The 15,231-nt window shown below is 49.9% G+C and overlaps 1 protein-coding gene and 1 long non-coding RNA gene across 5 annotated transcripts in view; one reads left to right on the forward strand and one right to left on the reverse strand.

Moving 5' to 3' along the window:
* Positions 1 to 1,067: 1,067 nt before the first annotated feature.
* Positions 1,068 to 3,022, reverse strand: LOC309359175. Its single transcript, XR_014163762.1, has 2 exons — positions 2,784 to 3,022; positions 1,068 to 1,392 (listed from the first exon to the last, which is right to left on the reverse strand). It is a non-coding gene; the product is annotated as an uncharacterized lncRNA (long non-coding RNA).
* A 276-nt stretch (positions 3,023 to 3,298) lies between these two features.
* SETDB1 (SET domain bifurcated histone lysine methyltransferase 1) overlaps positions 3,299 to 15,231 on the forward strand; it is a 40,370-nt gene continuing 28,437 nt past the window's right edge. For 2 of the 4 annotated variants that reach the window (XM_081891325.1, XM_081891328.1), the window contains exons 1-5: positions 3,299 to 3,413; positions 7,936 to 8,158; positions 10,546 to 10,709; positions 12,193 to 12,230; positions 13,782 to 13,878. In XM_081891325.1, the coding sequence (XP_081747451.1) occupies positions 7,944 to 8,158; positions 10,546 to 10,709; positions 12,193 to 12,230; positions 13,782 to 13,878 (514 nt within the window). In that variant the 5' untranslated portion in view covers positions 3,299 to 3,413; positions 7,936 to 7,943. Of the gene's footprint in view, positions 3,418 to 7,935; positions 8,159 to 10,545; positions 10,710 to 12,192; positions 12,231 to 13,781; positions 13,879 to 15,231 lie in introns of all 4 variants that reach the window. The other 2 variants (XM_081891327.1, XM_081891326.1) reach the window with 2 other exon arrangements.

The following is a 15,231-nucleotide window of genomic DNA, read 5'->3' on the forward strand; positions in this document are numbered from 1 at the left end:
ATTTGGTTCCTGGACAGATTCCCAGCATGGGTTGCAATCAAATACAGTGGTACCTCGGGTTTAGTACTTAATTCGTTCCGGAGGTCCGTACTTAACCTGAAACTGTTCTTAACCTGAAGACCACTTTAGCTAAATGGGCCTCCTGCTGCCGCCGCGTGATTTCTGTTCTCATCCTGAACCAAAGTAATATTTCTGGGTTAGTGGAGTCTGTGACCTGAAGCGTATGTAACCTGAAGTGTATTTAACCCGAGGTACCATTGTATAGTGGTACCTTGGGTTACAAACAGTTCGGCTTACAAATACTTTGGGTTACAGACTCCGCTAACCCAGAAGTAGTACCTCACGTTGAGAACTTTGCCCCAGGATGAGAACAGAAATTGTGCAGCAGCGGCAGCCATTAGCTAAACTAGTACCTCAGGTTAAGAAAGGTTTCGGGTTAAGAATGGACCTAAGGAATGAATTAAGTTCGTAAGGTACCATTGTACAATTGTAAAACCTACTTGTAAGAGAGAGAGAGCCACTCCAGGACTGTCCTCCAGGAACCTGGAGGGAATAAAACAGTTCCACTTTCATGGATATGAAAACAATTAAAAGCCGTTGTGTGTGTAAAACTATTAAAAAACTATTCTAAACGTATAAACAGTTGAAAAATAGTTCTGATATGCACACAGCCTAGGAGGAAGATTTCCACTTTAAAGTCTTGTTGAAATGTTTGGAAACGGTTTTGGTCCTTTTGAGGATGGTGGTGAGAGTATATGGCAGCCTTTGCCAACCTGGTGAGACTGGGCAAATTCATGAATGATAAGGTTATCAATGGCTATGAGCCACAAGTCCCAGTTGCTGGAAACTAAAGGGGAGAGGGTGCTGTTATGCTCGGGTCCTGTTTGTGAGTTTTCCACAGGCATCTGGTTGGCCAATATGAGAACAAGATCCAGCTCTTCTTATGTTCTTCGGGGGAACCTCCAGGTCCAGAGGCAGTCTATCTACATTCCTAGATTCTTTGGGACCTTCTGCTTGCCAAGCAAGTGCTCATCCTGAAATATAAATGAAGCTTCCAGTCCTCATGATTCTGAATAAAGGGCTGATTTCATGGGAACACGGAATGCTGCCTTATAGCAAGCCATCAGCACAGCCCTGTTTCCTGGGAGTTGAGGTTCAAAACAGCCATGCTATCTATGTGGGCTGATGGGAGCTGTAGTACAAAACACCTCGAGGGCGCCAGGTTGAAGGCTGAGATACAAATCCATGCCGAGCGCAGAGTTCAAGGCCTCCGACACTGTGCTGTAAAAGTGCCCTGATGTTATCCAAGGCAGCCCCTCACGGCAGTTCCCACGACCCTTGGAAAGTGAAACGATGTTTGTTTCCTTTGGAGTAAACTTGCGTCAGCTTGTGCTGTAAGAAAAGCTGCTCAGGAGGTTAGGCTATACTGGCTGGTTTTTCTTCCTTTCATGTCAAAGGGGGAGCGAGGTGGGGGAGAAAAACCCTCACTTAATAATAATAATAACAATAATAATTTATTTATACCCCGCCCATCTGGCTGGGTCCCCCCAGCCACTCTGGATGGCTTCCAACAAAACACTAAAATACAATAACCTATTAAACATTAAAAGCTTCCCTAAACAGGGCTGCCTTCAGATGTCTTCTGAATGTCAGGTAGTTGTTTATCTCTTTGACATCTGGTGGGAGGGCCTTCCGCAGGGTGGGTGCCACCACCAAGAAGGCCCTCTGCCTGGTTCCCTGTAGCTTTGCTTCTTGCAATGAGGGAACCATCAGAAGGCCCTTGGTGCTGGACCTCAGTGTCCAGGCTGAACGATGGGGGAGGAGACGCTCCTTCAGGTATATTGGACCGAGGCCGTTTAGGGCTTTAAAGGTCAACAACAACACTTTGAATTGTGCTCGGAAACAGTGGCGTAGTGTGGGGGGTGCAGGGGGGGCCGGCCGCACCGGGCGCAACATCTGGGGGTTAGGGTTAGGGGCGCAAATCCATGGGTTAGGGGGCGCAAATTACATGCCTTGCCCCGGGTGCTGACAACCCACGCTACGCCACTGCTCGGAAACGTACTGGGAGCCAGTGTAGGTCTTTCAAGACCGATGTTATGTGGTTTCGGTGACCGCTCCCAGTCACCAGTCTAGCTGCCGCATTCTGGATTAGTTGTAGTTTCCGGGTCACCTTCAAAGGTAGCCCCACATAGAGAGCATGGCAGTAGTCCAAACGGGAGATAACTAGAGCATGCACCACTCTGGCAAGACAGTCTGCGGGCAGGGAGGGTCTCATTCTGCGTACCAGATGGAGCTGGGAGACAGCTGCCCTGGACACAGAACTGACCTGCGCCTCCATGGACAGCTGTGAGTCCAAAATGACTCCCAGGCTGCGCACCTGGTCCTTCAGGGGCACAGTCACCCCATTCAGGACCAGGGAGTCCCCCACACCAGCCCGCCCACTGTCTCCCCAAGACAGTACTTCTGTCTTGTCAGGATTCAACCTCAATCTGTTAGCTGCCCTCCATCCTCCAACCGCCACTTTTGTGCAACATGTACTTTCATGCTGCGAAAAGTGCAGCAGAATGAATGGAGAGCTTCAGTGGACATGCATTGGTTCTCTTGGAAGAAAATTATTATTTTGATTGCTGGTCAGGAAGGGTTTTCATTCATTCATTCATTCAATTTGTATACCACCCTTCACCCGCAGATTTACAGCTTCCCTCTTTGTGTGAAACTGCTCGCATGTATATTTATATCTACCTCACCCACCTGATTATGTTAATATAAAATTAAATTCCTACCTAAAAAGTCACACTTCTTGACTCTGGAGTGATTTATGTTTTCCTGTTCATTTTTTGCATCTTGAGATACCTGGAGAAAAGGAGGGTGGGGCGCTTAAATCATCATCATCATAACGGAATTGTGTCGATGGTTTTTATTTTTTAAATAAAAGTTGCACAAATCCCAGTTAAGAGTTGAAGTGGGAAAAATAGGCCACTGGCCCTTTAAAAGAAAAAAGGACATGCAACCCCTATGGCGCATGCGCATTTCCGCCTCCTGCTTCCCAATTGAGCATCCGAAGCCGCCTTCCTCCCTATGCAAGTGCTATTGCTGCTCCGCGCATGCGCACTAAGCCCACACCACACAGCGGCGGGATGGGCCTCTTTCCTGAGGCGCATGCGTAGTCGTGAGAAGCTTCCCGGCCGCTTCCTCGCGATCTCCTCCCGGCAACCGCCTTCCAGCCACGCATGCGCACAGCTGCCGGCCGGCCGCTCGGTGGGTGTGGCCTAAAAGAAATAGCCTCGGGATATGCGATGTGGCCCCGCCCCCGGAAGCACGTTGACCGGGCTTCCGGTCCTTCCTAAAGTGCCCGGTTCCAAGGAAAATAATTCCCCCCCTTTTCTTTGGCCCCTCAGGGGGGGAGGGGAGAGGTAGGTATGGGGTGGGGGGGCTGGAGCTTTGGGAAGGGGGGCTACAAAGGGGGAGGGGCCTGTCTGTTAGGCAAGGGGAGGGACTTTATTATTGGGGGAGGTGAGTAGGAAGGGGCTGAATGGGGGGAGCAGAATTGGGGGGGGCTGAATGTTAAGACTGGTGCAGGCCTTAAAAGGTGGGCGGGGGGCTAGATTTGGGGTGGGTGCTGCAGATTGGGGGGGTGAATTTGGGGGTGGGGGTCTTGAATGGTGAGACTGGGGCATGCCTTCAAAAGTGAGTGGGGCAGACTGAACTTGGGGGTGGGGGGCTGCAAAGGTGGGAGGGGCCTGTCTGTCAGGGGAGGGGAGGGACTTTATTATGGGGGGAATCAGTAGGAAGGGGTGAATTGGGGGGGCCCTGAATGTTAAGACTGGTGCAGGCCTTCAAAGGTGGACGGGGGGCTGCATTTGGGGTGGGTGCTGCAGATTGGGGGTGAATTTGGGGGTGGGGGTCGTGAATGGTGAGACTGGGACATGCCTTCAAAGGTGAGTGGGGAAGACTGAAATTGGGGGTTTGGGGTTGCTACAAATTGTGGAGAGGGCTTGACTTGGGGGGGGGGCTTCCATTAGACGTGCAGGTTGTTGTGGAAAGACATTGGCATGCCATCAAAACCAAAGGGGTTGAGAGAGAGGCTGGATTTGAGAAGGGATGGCGGACCACTGGGTGGGAGTGGGTGTCTCTTTTGGAGGCATGGATACCGGGGTGTTTGTGTGCGAAAGAGGGAGGCTGAATGAGAGAGGGGTTGAATAGGGGTGCATCTTTCTTAGAGGAAGTATTGCTGGGGCAAGGTGGTTGAATCTGTTTAGGGCTAAGTGGCATGTGGGGGGTGGGGTAAGAGTAGATGGAATTGGGGGTGAGGGAGGAAAGGGCCATCTCAGGGGACCATTACTCTTCTTGTTGTTGTTTAGTCGTGTCCGACTCTTCGTGACCCCCTGGACCAGAGCACGCCAGGCCCTCCTGTCTTCCACTGCCTCCCGCAGTTTGGTCAAACTCATGTTCGTAGCTTCGCGAACACTGTCCCACCATCTTGTCCTCTGTTGTCCCCTTCTCCTTGCACCTTCCATCTTTCCCAACATCAGAGTCTTTTCCAGGGAGTCTTCTCTTCTCAGGAGGTGGCCAAAATATTGGAGCCTCAGCTTCAGGATCTGTCCTTCCAGTGAGCACTCAGGGCTGATTTCCTTCCGAATGGAGAGGTTTGATCTTCTTGCAGTCCATGGGACTCTCAAGAGTCTCCTCCAGCACCGGAATTCAAAAGCATCAATTCTTCGGCGATCAGCCTTCTTTATGGTCCAGCTCTCACTTCCATATATCACTACTGGGAAAACCATATGGACCTTTGTCAGCAAGGTGGTGTCTCTGCTTTTTAGCATGCTGTCTAGGTTTGTCATTGGTTTCTCCCAAGAAGCAGGCATCTTTTAATTTTGTGACTTTTAATTTCGTGTCTTTTAATTTTGTTACTCTTAGAGCAGAGGAACCTCCCAGGTAGGAAAGCTTCCTGCATCCGAATGTGACTAGCTGGAAGAGACATGGAGCCTGAATGTGGACAATACTTGGATCCCTTAGTGGAGGGACAAGTGTGTGAGCTGTTCCAAAGGGATGTGATCCCCTAAAGAGAACAGGGGGGCGTGTTTGAGGGATAGGTAAAGCTAAAGGGACCCCTGACCATTAGGTCCAGTCGTGGCCGACTCTGGGGTTGCAGTGCTCATCTCGCTTTATTGGCCGAGGGAGCCGGTGTACAGCTTCCGGGTCATGTGGCCTAAGCCGCTTCTGGCGAACCAGAGCAGCGCACGGAAACGCCGTTTACCTTCCCGCCGGAGCGGTACCTATTTATCTACTTGCACTTTGACGTGCTTTCGACTGTTAGGTTGGCAGGAGCGGGGACCAAGCAATGGGAGCTCACCCCATCGCGGGGATTCGAACCGCCGACCTTGTGATCGGCAAGTTCTAGGCTCTGTGGTTTAACCCATAGTGCCACCTGTGTCCCTCCGTGTTTGAGGGATACATGGGTCTATTAATGTCGTTAATCTTTTCCGGGATAAGCGTTTTATGTAGGTAATTGTTTAAAATGTTTTTTGGTTTTAAGCTTCAGTTCTTTAAGAACATAAGAAGGCCATTGACCCACCTAGTCCAGCATCCTGTTCTCACAGTGGCCAACCAGATGCCTGCGGGAAACCAGCAAGCCCGTTTCCTCTTCAGTGGTTTCCCGCAAATCGTATTCAGAAGCATTGCTGCCTCCAACTGGTGGTAGAGCACAGGCGTCATGGCTAGTAGCCATCGATAGACTTCTCTTCCTCCACGAATTTGTCCAGTCCCCTTTTTTAAAATTCCTCCAGGTTGGTGGGAATTATTATCTCCTGTGAAAAGAAAGGACTTTTTCACAAAGAGAAACTATAGAATTTGCTTCCACGGGAGGTAATAATAATAATAATAATAATAATAATACAGTGGTACCTCGGGTTACATACGCTTCAGGTTACATACACTTCAGGTTACGGACTCCGCTAACCCAGAAATAGTACCTCGGGTTAAGAACTTTGCTTCAGGATGAGAACAGAAATTGTGCTCTGGCGGCACGGCGGCAGCGGTAGACCCCATTAGCTAAAGTGGTGCTTCAGGTTAAGAACTGTTTCAGGTTAAGAACAGACCTCCGGAACGAATTACGTACTTAACCCGTGGTACCACTGTAATAATAATTTATTATTATTACCCTTCCCATCTGGCTGGGTTTCTCCAGCCACTCTGGGAGGCTTCCAACAAAATATTAAAATACAATAATCTATTAAACATTAAAAGCTTCCCTAAAGAGGGCTGCCTTCAGATGACTTTTAGAAAAGTCAGGTAGTTGTTTATTTCCTTGACATCTGGTGGGAGAGCGTTCCACAGGGCGGGTGCCACCACCGAGAAGGCCCTCTGCCTGGTCCCCTGTAAGTTGGCTTCCTGCAGCAAGGGAACCGCCAAAAGGCCCTCAGAGCTGGACCTCAGCGTCCGAGCTGAACAATGGGGGTGGAGACGCTCCTTCAGGTATAAATAAATAAATAAATAAATAAATTCAAGTTACGTTAAACAGACAATGGAGAATTCTATGGAAAGAATTTCCTTTTTTTGTTCCCCAACTGCGAAGAAGCACACGAGTAGTGATGACTGCCAGCTTGGACGGCTTGAAAAGTGAACGGGACAAATTCATGCCGAATAAGGTTATCCGTAGCTACTAGCTACAGTGACTGCGTTCTCACTCCATCGTCGGAGGCAGTATGCTTCTGAAAGCGGCAGAGATAGCACATGATAGTACGCCCCCCGGAAATGATCTCTTTCAGCTTCTGCCTTCTGGAAGAAGGTATAGGGTAATAAAAGCCAGGAGTAGCCGCCTGAAAAACAGTTTCTACGTTAATGCAATTCTGGTTCTAAACACAGCATAAGGGTCTCTGTAGTATAGTGTATTTTAAAATGGGGTTTTAGAGTTTTTAGGGGGTTTTGAATATTTTATGTAGTTTTTATGTAGTTTTATGTAGTTTTTCATTTTCATTGTTCCGCAAGGGACAATGACAATAAAGATATCGTATCGTATCGTAATACCGGTGGTTGGGAATTGCAAGTGGGGAGAGTGTTCTTGTCCTTAGGCTCTGCTTGCTGGGTTCCCAGAGGAATTAAGTTGGCCGCGTAGTGAGAATAGGAAGCTGGACTTGATGGGGTTTTGGCCTGGTCCAGCAGCCTGGCTCTCTGACCTTCTCACTGCCTGACTGGGTCAGGAGAGGAGATACAACATACACACAGAGAAGCTGCACATAGTGCGATGCCAGCAGGTTGAGTTACAGTTATTTGGTTTGTGATGGCTTTACATAGTAAAGGGACCCCTGACCATTAGGTCCAGTTGCGGATGACTCTGGGGTTGTGGCGTTCATCTCGCTCTACTGGCCGAGGGAGCCGGCGTACAGCTTCCGGGTCATGTGGCCAGCAGGACTAAGCCACTTCTGGTGAACCAGAGCAGCACACGGAAACGCCGTTTACCTTCCCGCTGGAGCGGTACCTATTTATCTACTTGTACTCTGACGTGTTTTCGAACTGCTAGGTTGGCAGGAGCTGGGACAGAGCAACGGGAGCTTACCCCATTGCGGGGATTCGAACCACCGACCTTCTGATCGGAAAGCTCTAGGCTCCACAGCGCCACCCGCGTCCCCTGATGGCTTTACATACCGTTCGAAATAAGTTGATGGGATTCCATTTGGCTTGGTTTCATTGTGTATGGCTGGTTTATAGTTCATAAACGCCTTCATCAAGCACCATTTGCTTGAGAAGCAACCTATATGAGTTTATTAAATATAAACATACGTGCTTTCCTCTTCAGATGGTTGGCAGTGTTTTAAATTGAATGCTCCTGGGAACAATGTAAGGAAGGCACACATAACTCCTAAAGAGGAGGGGAAGGGCTGAACAATGTTTTGGGTGCCCAGTGTTTGAACCCTTCCTTCTTTTGAACAACCTCAGCTTCTGCCATGATGGCAGAGTCCCCAGAGATGGAGCTGCAGCGAGAGGTGTTGGAGGAGCTAGGGATCTCCCTGGAGGATCTCAAGCAGCTGATCGACGAGGAGCTGGAGAAGTCGGAGCGCATTGCGCAGCGGAAGAAGCAACTGGAGGGCGTGGCGGAGAGCGTGAAGCAGAAGGAGGATGAAGTGGCCCGGGTGGACATTCTCCTGGACAACGCTGTGAAGTAAGTTGCAAGACGGGGTGTGGAGGCATGAAAGCCTTCCCCCATTTTAGGTTTGGTTTGATTGCTATAAAATGCTTGCATTTCCTGTGTAAAGCTTCTGCCGGTGAATACTCGACCCTCCTGTGCAGGACAGTCTCTGAAGCAGAAATGGCTAACCTCTGGCCCTCCAGATGTTGCTCCGTTTCAGCTCCCAGTATTCCTGACTTTGGGCCATGCTGAGGGGAGGTGAAGTCCCCTTTTCTCCCCCCATTTTATGCTCACCGTTTTCTTGAGTTTTTGTTTCCTATTGTGCCCTGTGTCCAGGGCAGCTGTTTATCAGCTCCATCTGGTACGTAGGCTGAGACCCTCCCTGCCCGCAGACTGCCTCGCCAGAGGGTGCATGCTCTAGTTATCTCCCACTTGGACTACTGCCATGTGCTCTATGTGGGGCTACCTTTGAAGGTGACCCGGCAACTACAACTAACCCAGAATGCGGCAGCTAGACTGGTGACTGGGAGCGGCCGCCAAGACCATATAACACCGGTCTTGAAAGACCTACATTGGCTCCCAGTACGTTTCCGAGCACAATTCAAAGTGTTGGAGCTCACCTTTAAAGCCCTAAACAGCCTCGGTCCAGTATATCTGAAGGAGCATCTCCACCCCCATCGTTCTACCTGAACACTGAGGTCCAGCTCCGAGGGCCTTCTGGTGGTTCCCTCACTGCAAGAAGCCAAGTTACAGGGAACCAGGCAGAGGGTCTTCTCGGTGGTGGCACCCACCCTGTGGAACGCCCTCCCACCAGATGTCAAAGAGAACAACAACTACCAGACTTTTAGAAGACATCTGAAGGCAGCCCTGTTTAGGGAAGCTTTTAATGTTTGATGTATTACAGTATTTTAATATTTTTTTGGAAGCCACCCAGAGTGGCTGGGGAAGCCCAGCCAGATGGGTGGGGTATAAATAATAAATTATTATTATTATTATTATTATTATTATTATTATTATTATTATTATTATTATGTTCTGTTGTCAATGTATTCTTAACTTAGTTTTCAGGCAAGGGTGTTGTTTTAGCACAGGGTTGATAACGCCAAGGTTGCAGGCTTGATCCTCGTAACGGACAGCTGCATATTCCTGCATTGCAGGGTTTTGGATCAGACAATCCCCAGCTCCCTTCTGCCACTATGTCTCTGTGGTGCCTTTTTGATCATAGTTGGAGCATTCGTTTTAAGTGTGTGGCAGGCCGCCTTGAGGGCATCTTGGTTTGGAGTAAAGTGGAAGGTCAGAAAACCTCCGCAAAGCTAAAACATGTGTGAGAGAAGGTTCTGTGTTTCCTTGAAAGCTGATTCTCCCATAATAGCTTATTTGTTTGTTTGCTGAATTTATATCTCACCTTGAGGTGGTGTGCATAGTTTTTCCCCATTTCACTGAATCCCCTCAACAACCCTGTAAGGTAGTTACAGGTAGGTAGCCGTGTTGGTCTGCTGTAGTCGAAACAAAATAAAATTTTTCCTTCCAGTAGCAACTTAGAGACCAACTAAGTTTGTTATTGGTATGATATTTTGTGTGCATGTACGCTTCTTCAGATACACTGAAACAGAAGTCACCAGACCCTTATATATATATAGGGAGAGGGTGGGGAGGGGGATTACTCAGCAGGGTGGTGGGAATGGGCGATTGGCTGATAGGTGTGGTAAACCTGTTGACGGCTGTTAACGACTGCAGTTAGTCGTCTTCTTCTTTGGTGATCACTCGTAGCCGAGTAAGTTTGTCTTCCATACACACAGTTTTAACCATGAGTCCGTAAGTGACTGTGGAGGCCAATTCTGGATCCACACATCCTTCCACAGTGGGGACATTGGTTTCCGGGCAGGAGTTGACCATGGTGTAGATTTGCCAAGCGTGCCTTCCTCCTAGCACATTTCTAGCACGTGCTAGAATTGGTCTTACAGGAAAACGCAAGGGGTGAGATGGCTAAAAATAGCTTTATCATGTATTCTGTAAGGTAGGTTGGGCTGAGAGGCAGTGACACCCCCCCCCCCCCAGATCACACCCAGTGAGCTCCATGGCTGAGTGAGGATTCGAACCCTCGTCTTCCAAACTATAGTCTGACACTCCAACACACTGATTTCTCCAGTGTGGTGTAGTGGTTAAGAGCGGTAGTCTCGTAATCTGGTGAACCGGGTTCGTGTCTCCGCTCCTCCACATGCAGCTGCTGGGTGACCTTGGGCCAGTCACACTTCTCTGAAGTCTCTCAGCCTCACTCACCTCACAGAGTGTTTGTTGTGGGGGAGGAAGGGAAAGGAGAATGTTAGCCGCTTTGAGACTCCTTCGGGTAGGGATAAAGCGGGATATCCAATCCAATTCTTCTTCCTCTCTCTCTCTCTCTCTGCTTGCTACCCCAACAGGGCTGTGGGTGAATGCGAAGTTCTAGTCAAGGACATATATGCCAACCTGGGCCTGGAGTACCTGGAGACTGACTCGGAGGAAGACGATGCTGCATCCAAGCCCATGGAAGTGATCGAGATCCCTGACGAGGACGACGACGACGACGTCATGAGCGTCGATTCAGGTTAGGCGCCTGGTGGAGTCAAGTAAGAAAGACCAGGGATCTTTGGTCCTCCAACTGTTGCTGAACTACTGACTCTCATTAGCCCTAGCTATGCTTGGAAGGCTAAGGATGATGGGAGTTGTAGTTCAGCAGCATCTGGAGGACCCGAGGCTCTGAGATGTCTTCTGATGTCTTATATGCATATAGGGAAGTGAGGGGCAGGTGGGGCTGGCCGACCTGGGAAGGTAGCCCATCTAGGAGAAGGAAAACTCTGATCCTAAACCTCCACTGTAGTGCGGGATATCTTTGGAGGAAAAAAAGACAAAGGTGTAAACCCTACACAAGTCCAGAGACGGTAGGATGGCACCTTGTACGCCTCCTTCTGGAAACTCCTGCAGCCAAGCTGGCTGCTTTCCTTTGCAGTGGCGTAGCGTGGGTTGTCAGCACCCGGGGCAAGGCAAGTAATTTGCGCCCCCTAACCCCTAACCTGCCGCCGCTGCCAGCTTCTTCTTGCTGCTGCCTGGTCTGGTCTGGTGTGGTTCTCTCCCGCGCTCAGCGCTGCGCTGGGCGGCCGCTACACTGTCCCTCCTCCAGATAGTCCCTCGCTCTCTCTCTGCACTGCACGCCTGGCACCCACCCCCTCCACAGTGGGCAGCGACCTGGCGGCTCGGATTGGATTCGCACAGCCAGCACTGCAGTGAGAGAGAGTGAGTGAGCCAGGTAGGGGCAGAGAGCTGCGAGTGCGAGCACACACACCCCAGATGTTGCGCCCGGTGCGCCTGGCCCCCCCTGCACCCCCCACGCTATGCCACTGTTCCTTTGGACCACATCAGCGAGGCTGAGGAGTGGGGGGCTTTTCTGAGCAGTCCAGGACCTCCTGAGACATTGCCCAGGCTTGCACCCCGGGGCTTAGGTGCTGCTAATGCAGCAGTTTGACTTCACCCACAGAGGCACACTCCACTGTCTCTTGAGACCGATGGAAGCCAACAATATATGCAGAGATAAACAAAGCATTTTTAGTTCACTATTCAGCCGGAAAAGGCTCCCAGAGCAGCTTGCAACAGTTGGTAAACAGACATCTTCTGCCCCAAGGCTTACAATGTAAATAACACAGCACTAAAGGAAAATGGAATGGGGAGGGTGGAGGATGTATACAGAAAAATCGGGTGCGTATTCCCCCTCACACACAATACAGTGGTACCTCGGGTTACAGACGCTTCAGGTTACAGACTCCGCTAACCCAGAAATAGTACCTCGGGTTAAGAACTTTGCTTCAGGATAAGAACAGAAACCGCGCGGCGGCAGTGGGAGGCCCCATTAGCTGAAGTGGTGCCTCAGGTTAAGAACAGTTTCAGGTTAAGAACGGACCTGCAGAACGAATTAAGTTCTTAACCCGAGGTACCACTGTAATTGATTCTAACTCATCTGAAATGGGTGGCAGGCTTATAGATACTTCCTAGAGGTAAGGGGTTTTTTTTTACATCTAAACTTTTTTTAATTTCAGCAGATGCAAGTAACAAAATGGCGAAGGATCAGAAGTTGGTGAGTTTTTTGGGTGGTGGGAAATCACTTGAGCATCAAGATCTTATAGATAAATGTTTTCCTGCACCCTGCCCAGCTTCAGCAGGTGCCCTCTGGGCCTGGGGCCCCAATCCTAGGAACTGAAGGTTCCAGCCCCCCTTTGTTCAAGGGAGAGGCATGTGCGAAGGGGAGGTGCCTGGGTCTGATGATTGGTTGAACCATACTGTGCTGATTTCCACCAGCTTTCACTCCTTGCCGCTGGGTGCTTTTCCGTTTGCTGCCTGGGAGCAGGGAAAATTAGCTGGCTGGGTGGGGAAATTGCCAGGAGAAGGGGATCACCTTGAACATGAGCAGCAAGCTATGTCTGTAACTATGCCACATTTCAAGGGCATTGCTGGCTCAGTTGATTAGAGCAGGATGCTGATAATGCCAAGGTTGCAGGTTGGGTCCTTGTAGGAGATAGCTGTGTATTGGACTAGATCAGAGCTTTCCAGACTTTTCAAGATGGTGGCACACTTTTTGGACATGCTTCATTCTGCGACACAGTAATTCAGGTTTGTGTCCTTTCCCAGCACAGTAATTCAGGTTTGCACCCTTTCGCGGCACAGTAATTCAGGTTTGCACCCTTTTGCGGCACAGTAATTCAGGTTTGCACCCTTTCGTGGCACAGTAATTCAGGTTTGCACCCTTTCGTGGCACAGTAATTCAGGTTTGCACCCTTTCGCGGCACAGTAATTCAGGTTTGCACCCTTTTGCGGCACAGTAATTCAGGTTTGCACCCTTTTGCGGCACAGTAATTCAGTTTTGCATCCTTTCGTGACACAGTGATTCAGTTTTACTAAGGTTAAGCCAAGCCTCTCCAGCCCCAGGAGAAGTGCAGGGAGCATTTGTGCGACACGCATACACACTGCAGCCAACACACTTAACGTGTCGCGACACACAGTTTGGAAAGCTCTGGACTAGATGAATCTCAGGCTCCCCTTCCAGCTCCACAATTCCATGTTTCTACAACGCAGGTGGCGCTGTGGGTTAAACCACAGAGCCTAGGACATGCCGATCAGAAGATCAGCGGTTCGAATCCCTGTGACGGGGTGAGCTCCCGTTGCTCAGTCCCCGCTCCTGCCCACCTAGCAGTTCGAAAACATGTCAAAGTGCAAGTAGATAAGTAGGTACCACTCTGGCAGGAAGGTAAACGGTGTTTCTGTGCGCTGCTCTGGTTCTCCAGAAGCAGCTTAGTCCTGCTGGCCACATGACCCGAAAGCTGTACGCCGGCTCCCTCGGCCAGTAAAGCGAGATGAGCGCTGCAACCCCAGAGTCAGCCATGACTGGACCTAATAGTCAGGGGTCCTTTACTTTTACCTTTACCTATGACTCCCAAGAGCACCACCTCGGCTCTGCTAGTCCAAAAAGAGCCCTCCTGTTCTCCCTCTATGGCCAACCATCCAGATGGCATGGCCGGCCGAGAGAAGCTCACCTCTTGGTGTTCTGGGTTCGAGTCCTGTGCTTGTTTTGTTCCCCTGGGAAAAATTTAAAAGGAGGTACTTAAGAGATGCCTGTCCGTTCCGTCTGCAGCTTCGGGAAGCCATGGCTGCCATGAGGAAGTCTGCGCAGGATGTTCAGAAATTCATGGACGCCGTGAACAGAAAGGACGGCCTGGACTCCTACCGGGGTAGTTGTGCGCGAAAAATATCAGTGGTCCAATATATGAGCTGGCTTCAGCCTTGCAGCCCGCCTGCTAACATTTTCCAGGGCTGCATTTTTATCTGTGTACACTGGGGTACTTAACATGGTCAGTCCTCTGGAGTCCACTTGCCAGTGGGTGTGTGGCTAAAGGGAACCTTGTGATTGGTTTGCATCCATGGCATATACCGTATTTTTCGCCCTTTAGGACGCACTCTTCCCCCTCCAAAAATGAAGGGGAAATGTGTGTGCATCCTATGGGGCGAATGCAGGCTTTCGCTGAAGCCTGGAGAGCGAGAGGGGTCGGTGCGCACCGACCCCTCTCACTCTCCAGGCTTCAGACAGATATCCACAAGCCTGGGGAGACCGGCGGGACTTCCCGCCGTGCTCCCTAGGCTTGAGGACAGCAGCCTGTTCTGGGGGCTGGGGTTGGGGGAAGCTCGGGCTTCCCCCGCCCCAGCCCCGCGCCGGGGGGGGGGGAATATATATATTTTTTCTTTATCCCCCCCCAAAAAACCCGATGCGCCCTATAGGGCAAAAAATACGGTACTGGCCAGAAGATTTGATTCATTTGGCTTTGGGGGAGGCGGGGAGGCCTCCTCAGTCTGGGGCACTTCATAGGCTGCAGGGTTATTGTTATTATTATTTATTGAATTTATATACCGCCCTATACCCAGGGGTCTCAGGGCGGTTCACAGAATAAAATCAATATACAAAACCACATAATATAATACAACTCTGCTTACGATTGGTGACATGAATCCAAATGCACAAGGAATGTTGCATAGAAGAACTGCCAATCTGGGTATAAAACAGCAGCGTTTTTTTTTAGTAAACAATAATGGGGTACAACCAGAAATGCTCATGCAGTTTATTGTCAAGTTCCTGGCAGTAACTTCTCTCTCTTTCTTGCAATCTGTCTTCAACTTTCTTATCTTTGGCCAGAACTGGAGCAAGGTTATCCCTCCAGAGAGCACTGAAGCCTGAGAAATTTCAGAAGGATAGCTGCAGAGACAAGGGTAGACATAATAATTTTGGGGTGAATGAAGAAGCAATCACTTAACATTCTCTAGTCTTCTGTTGGCAGTTCTGTGAGCATGAACAAGATGCTTCTGGGTGAGGACCTGCAAAATTGCAAATACAGCTGTACCTTGGAACCTGAACACCTTGCGAGTCGAACGTTTTGGCTCCCGAATGCTGCAAACCCGGAAGTGAGTGTTCCGGTTTGCAAACGTTCTTTGGAACCCAAACGTCCAACGCAGCTTCCGATTGGCTACAGGAGCTTCCTGCAGCAAATCGGAAGCTGCGCCTTGGTTTCTGAACGTTTTGGAAGTCGAACAGA

The sequence above is a fragment of the Podarcis melisellensis genome, assembly GCF_964234715.1.
Source record: "Podarcis melisellensis genome assembly, chromosome: 16".
NCBI lineage: Eukaryota > Metazoa > Chordata > Lepidosauria > Squamata > Lacertidae > Podarcis > Podarcis melisellensis.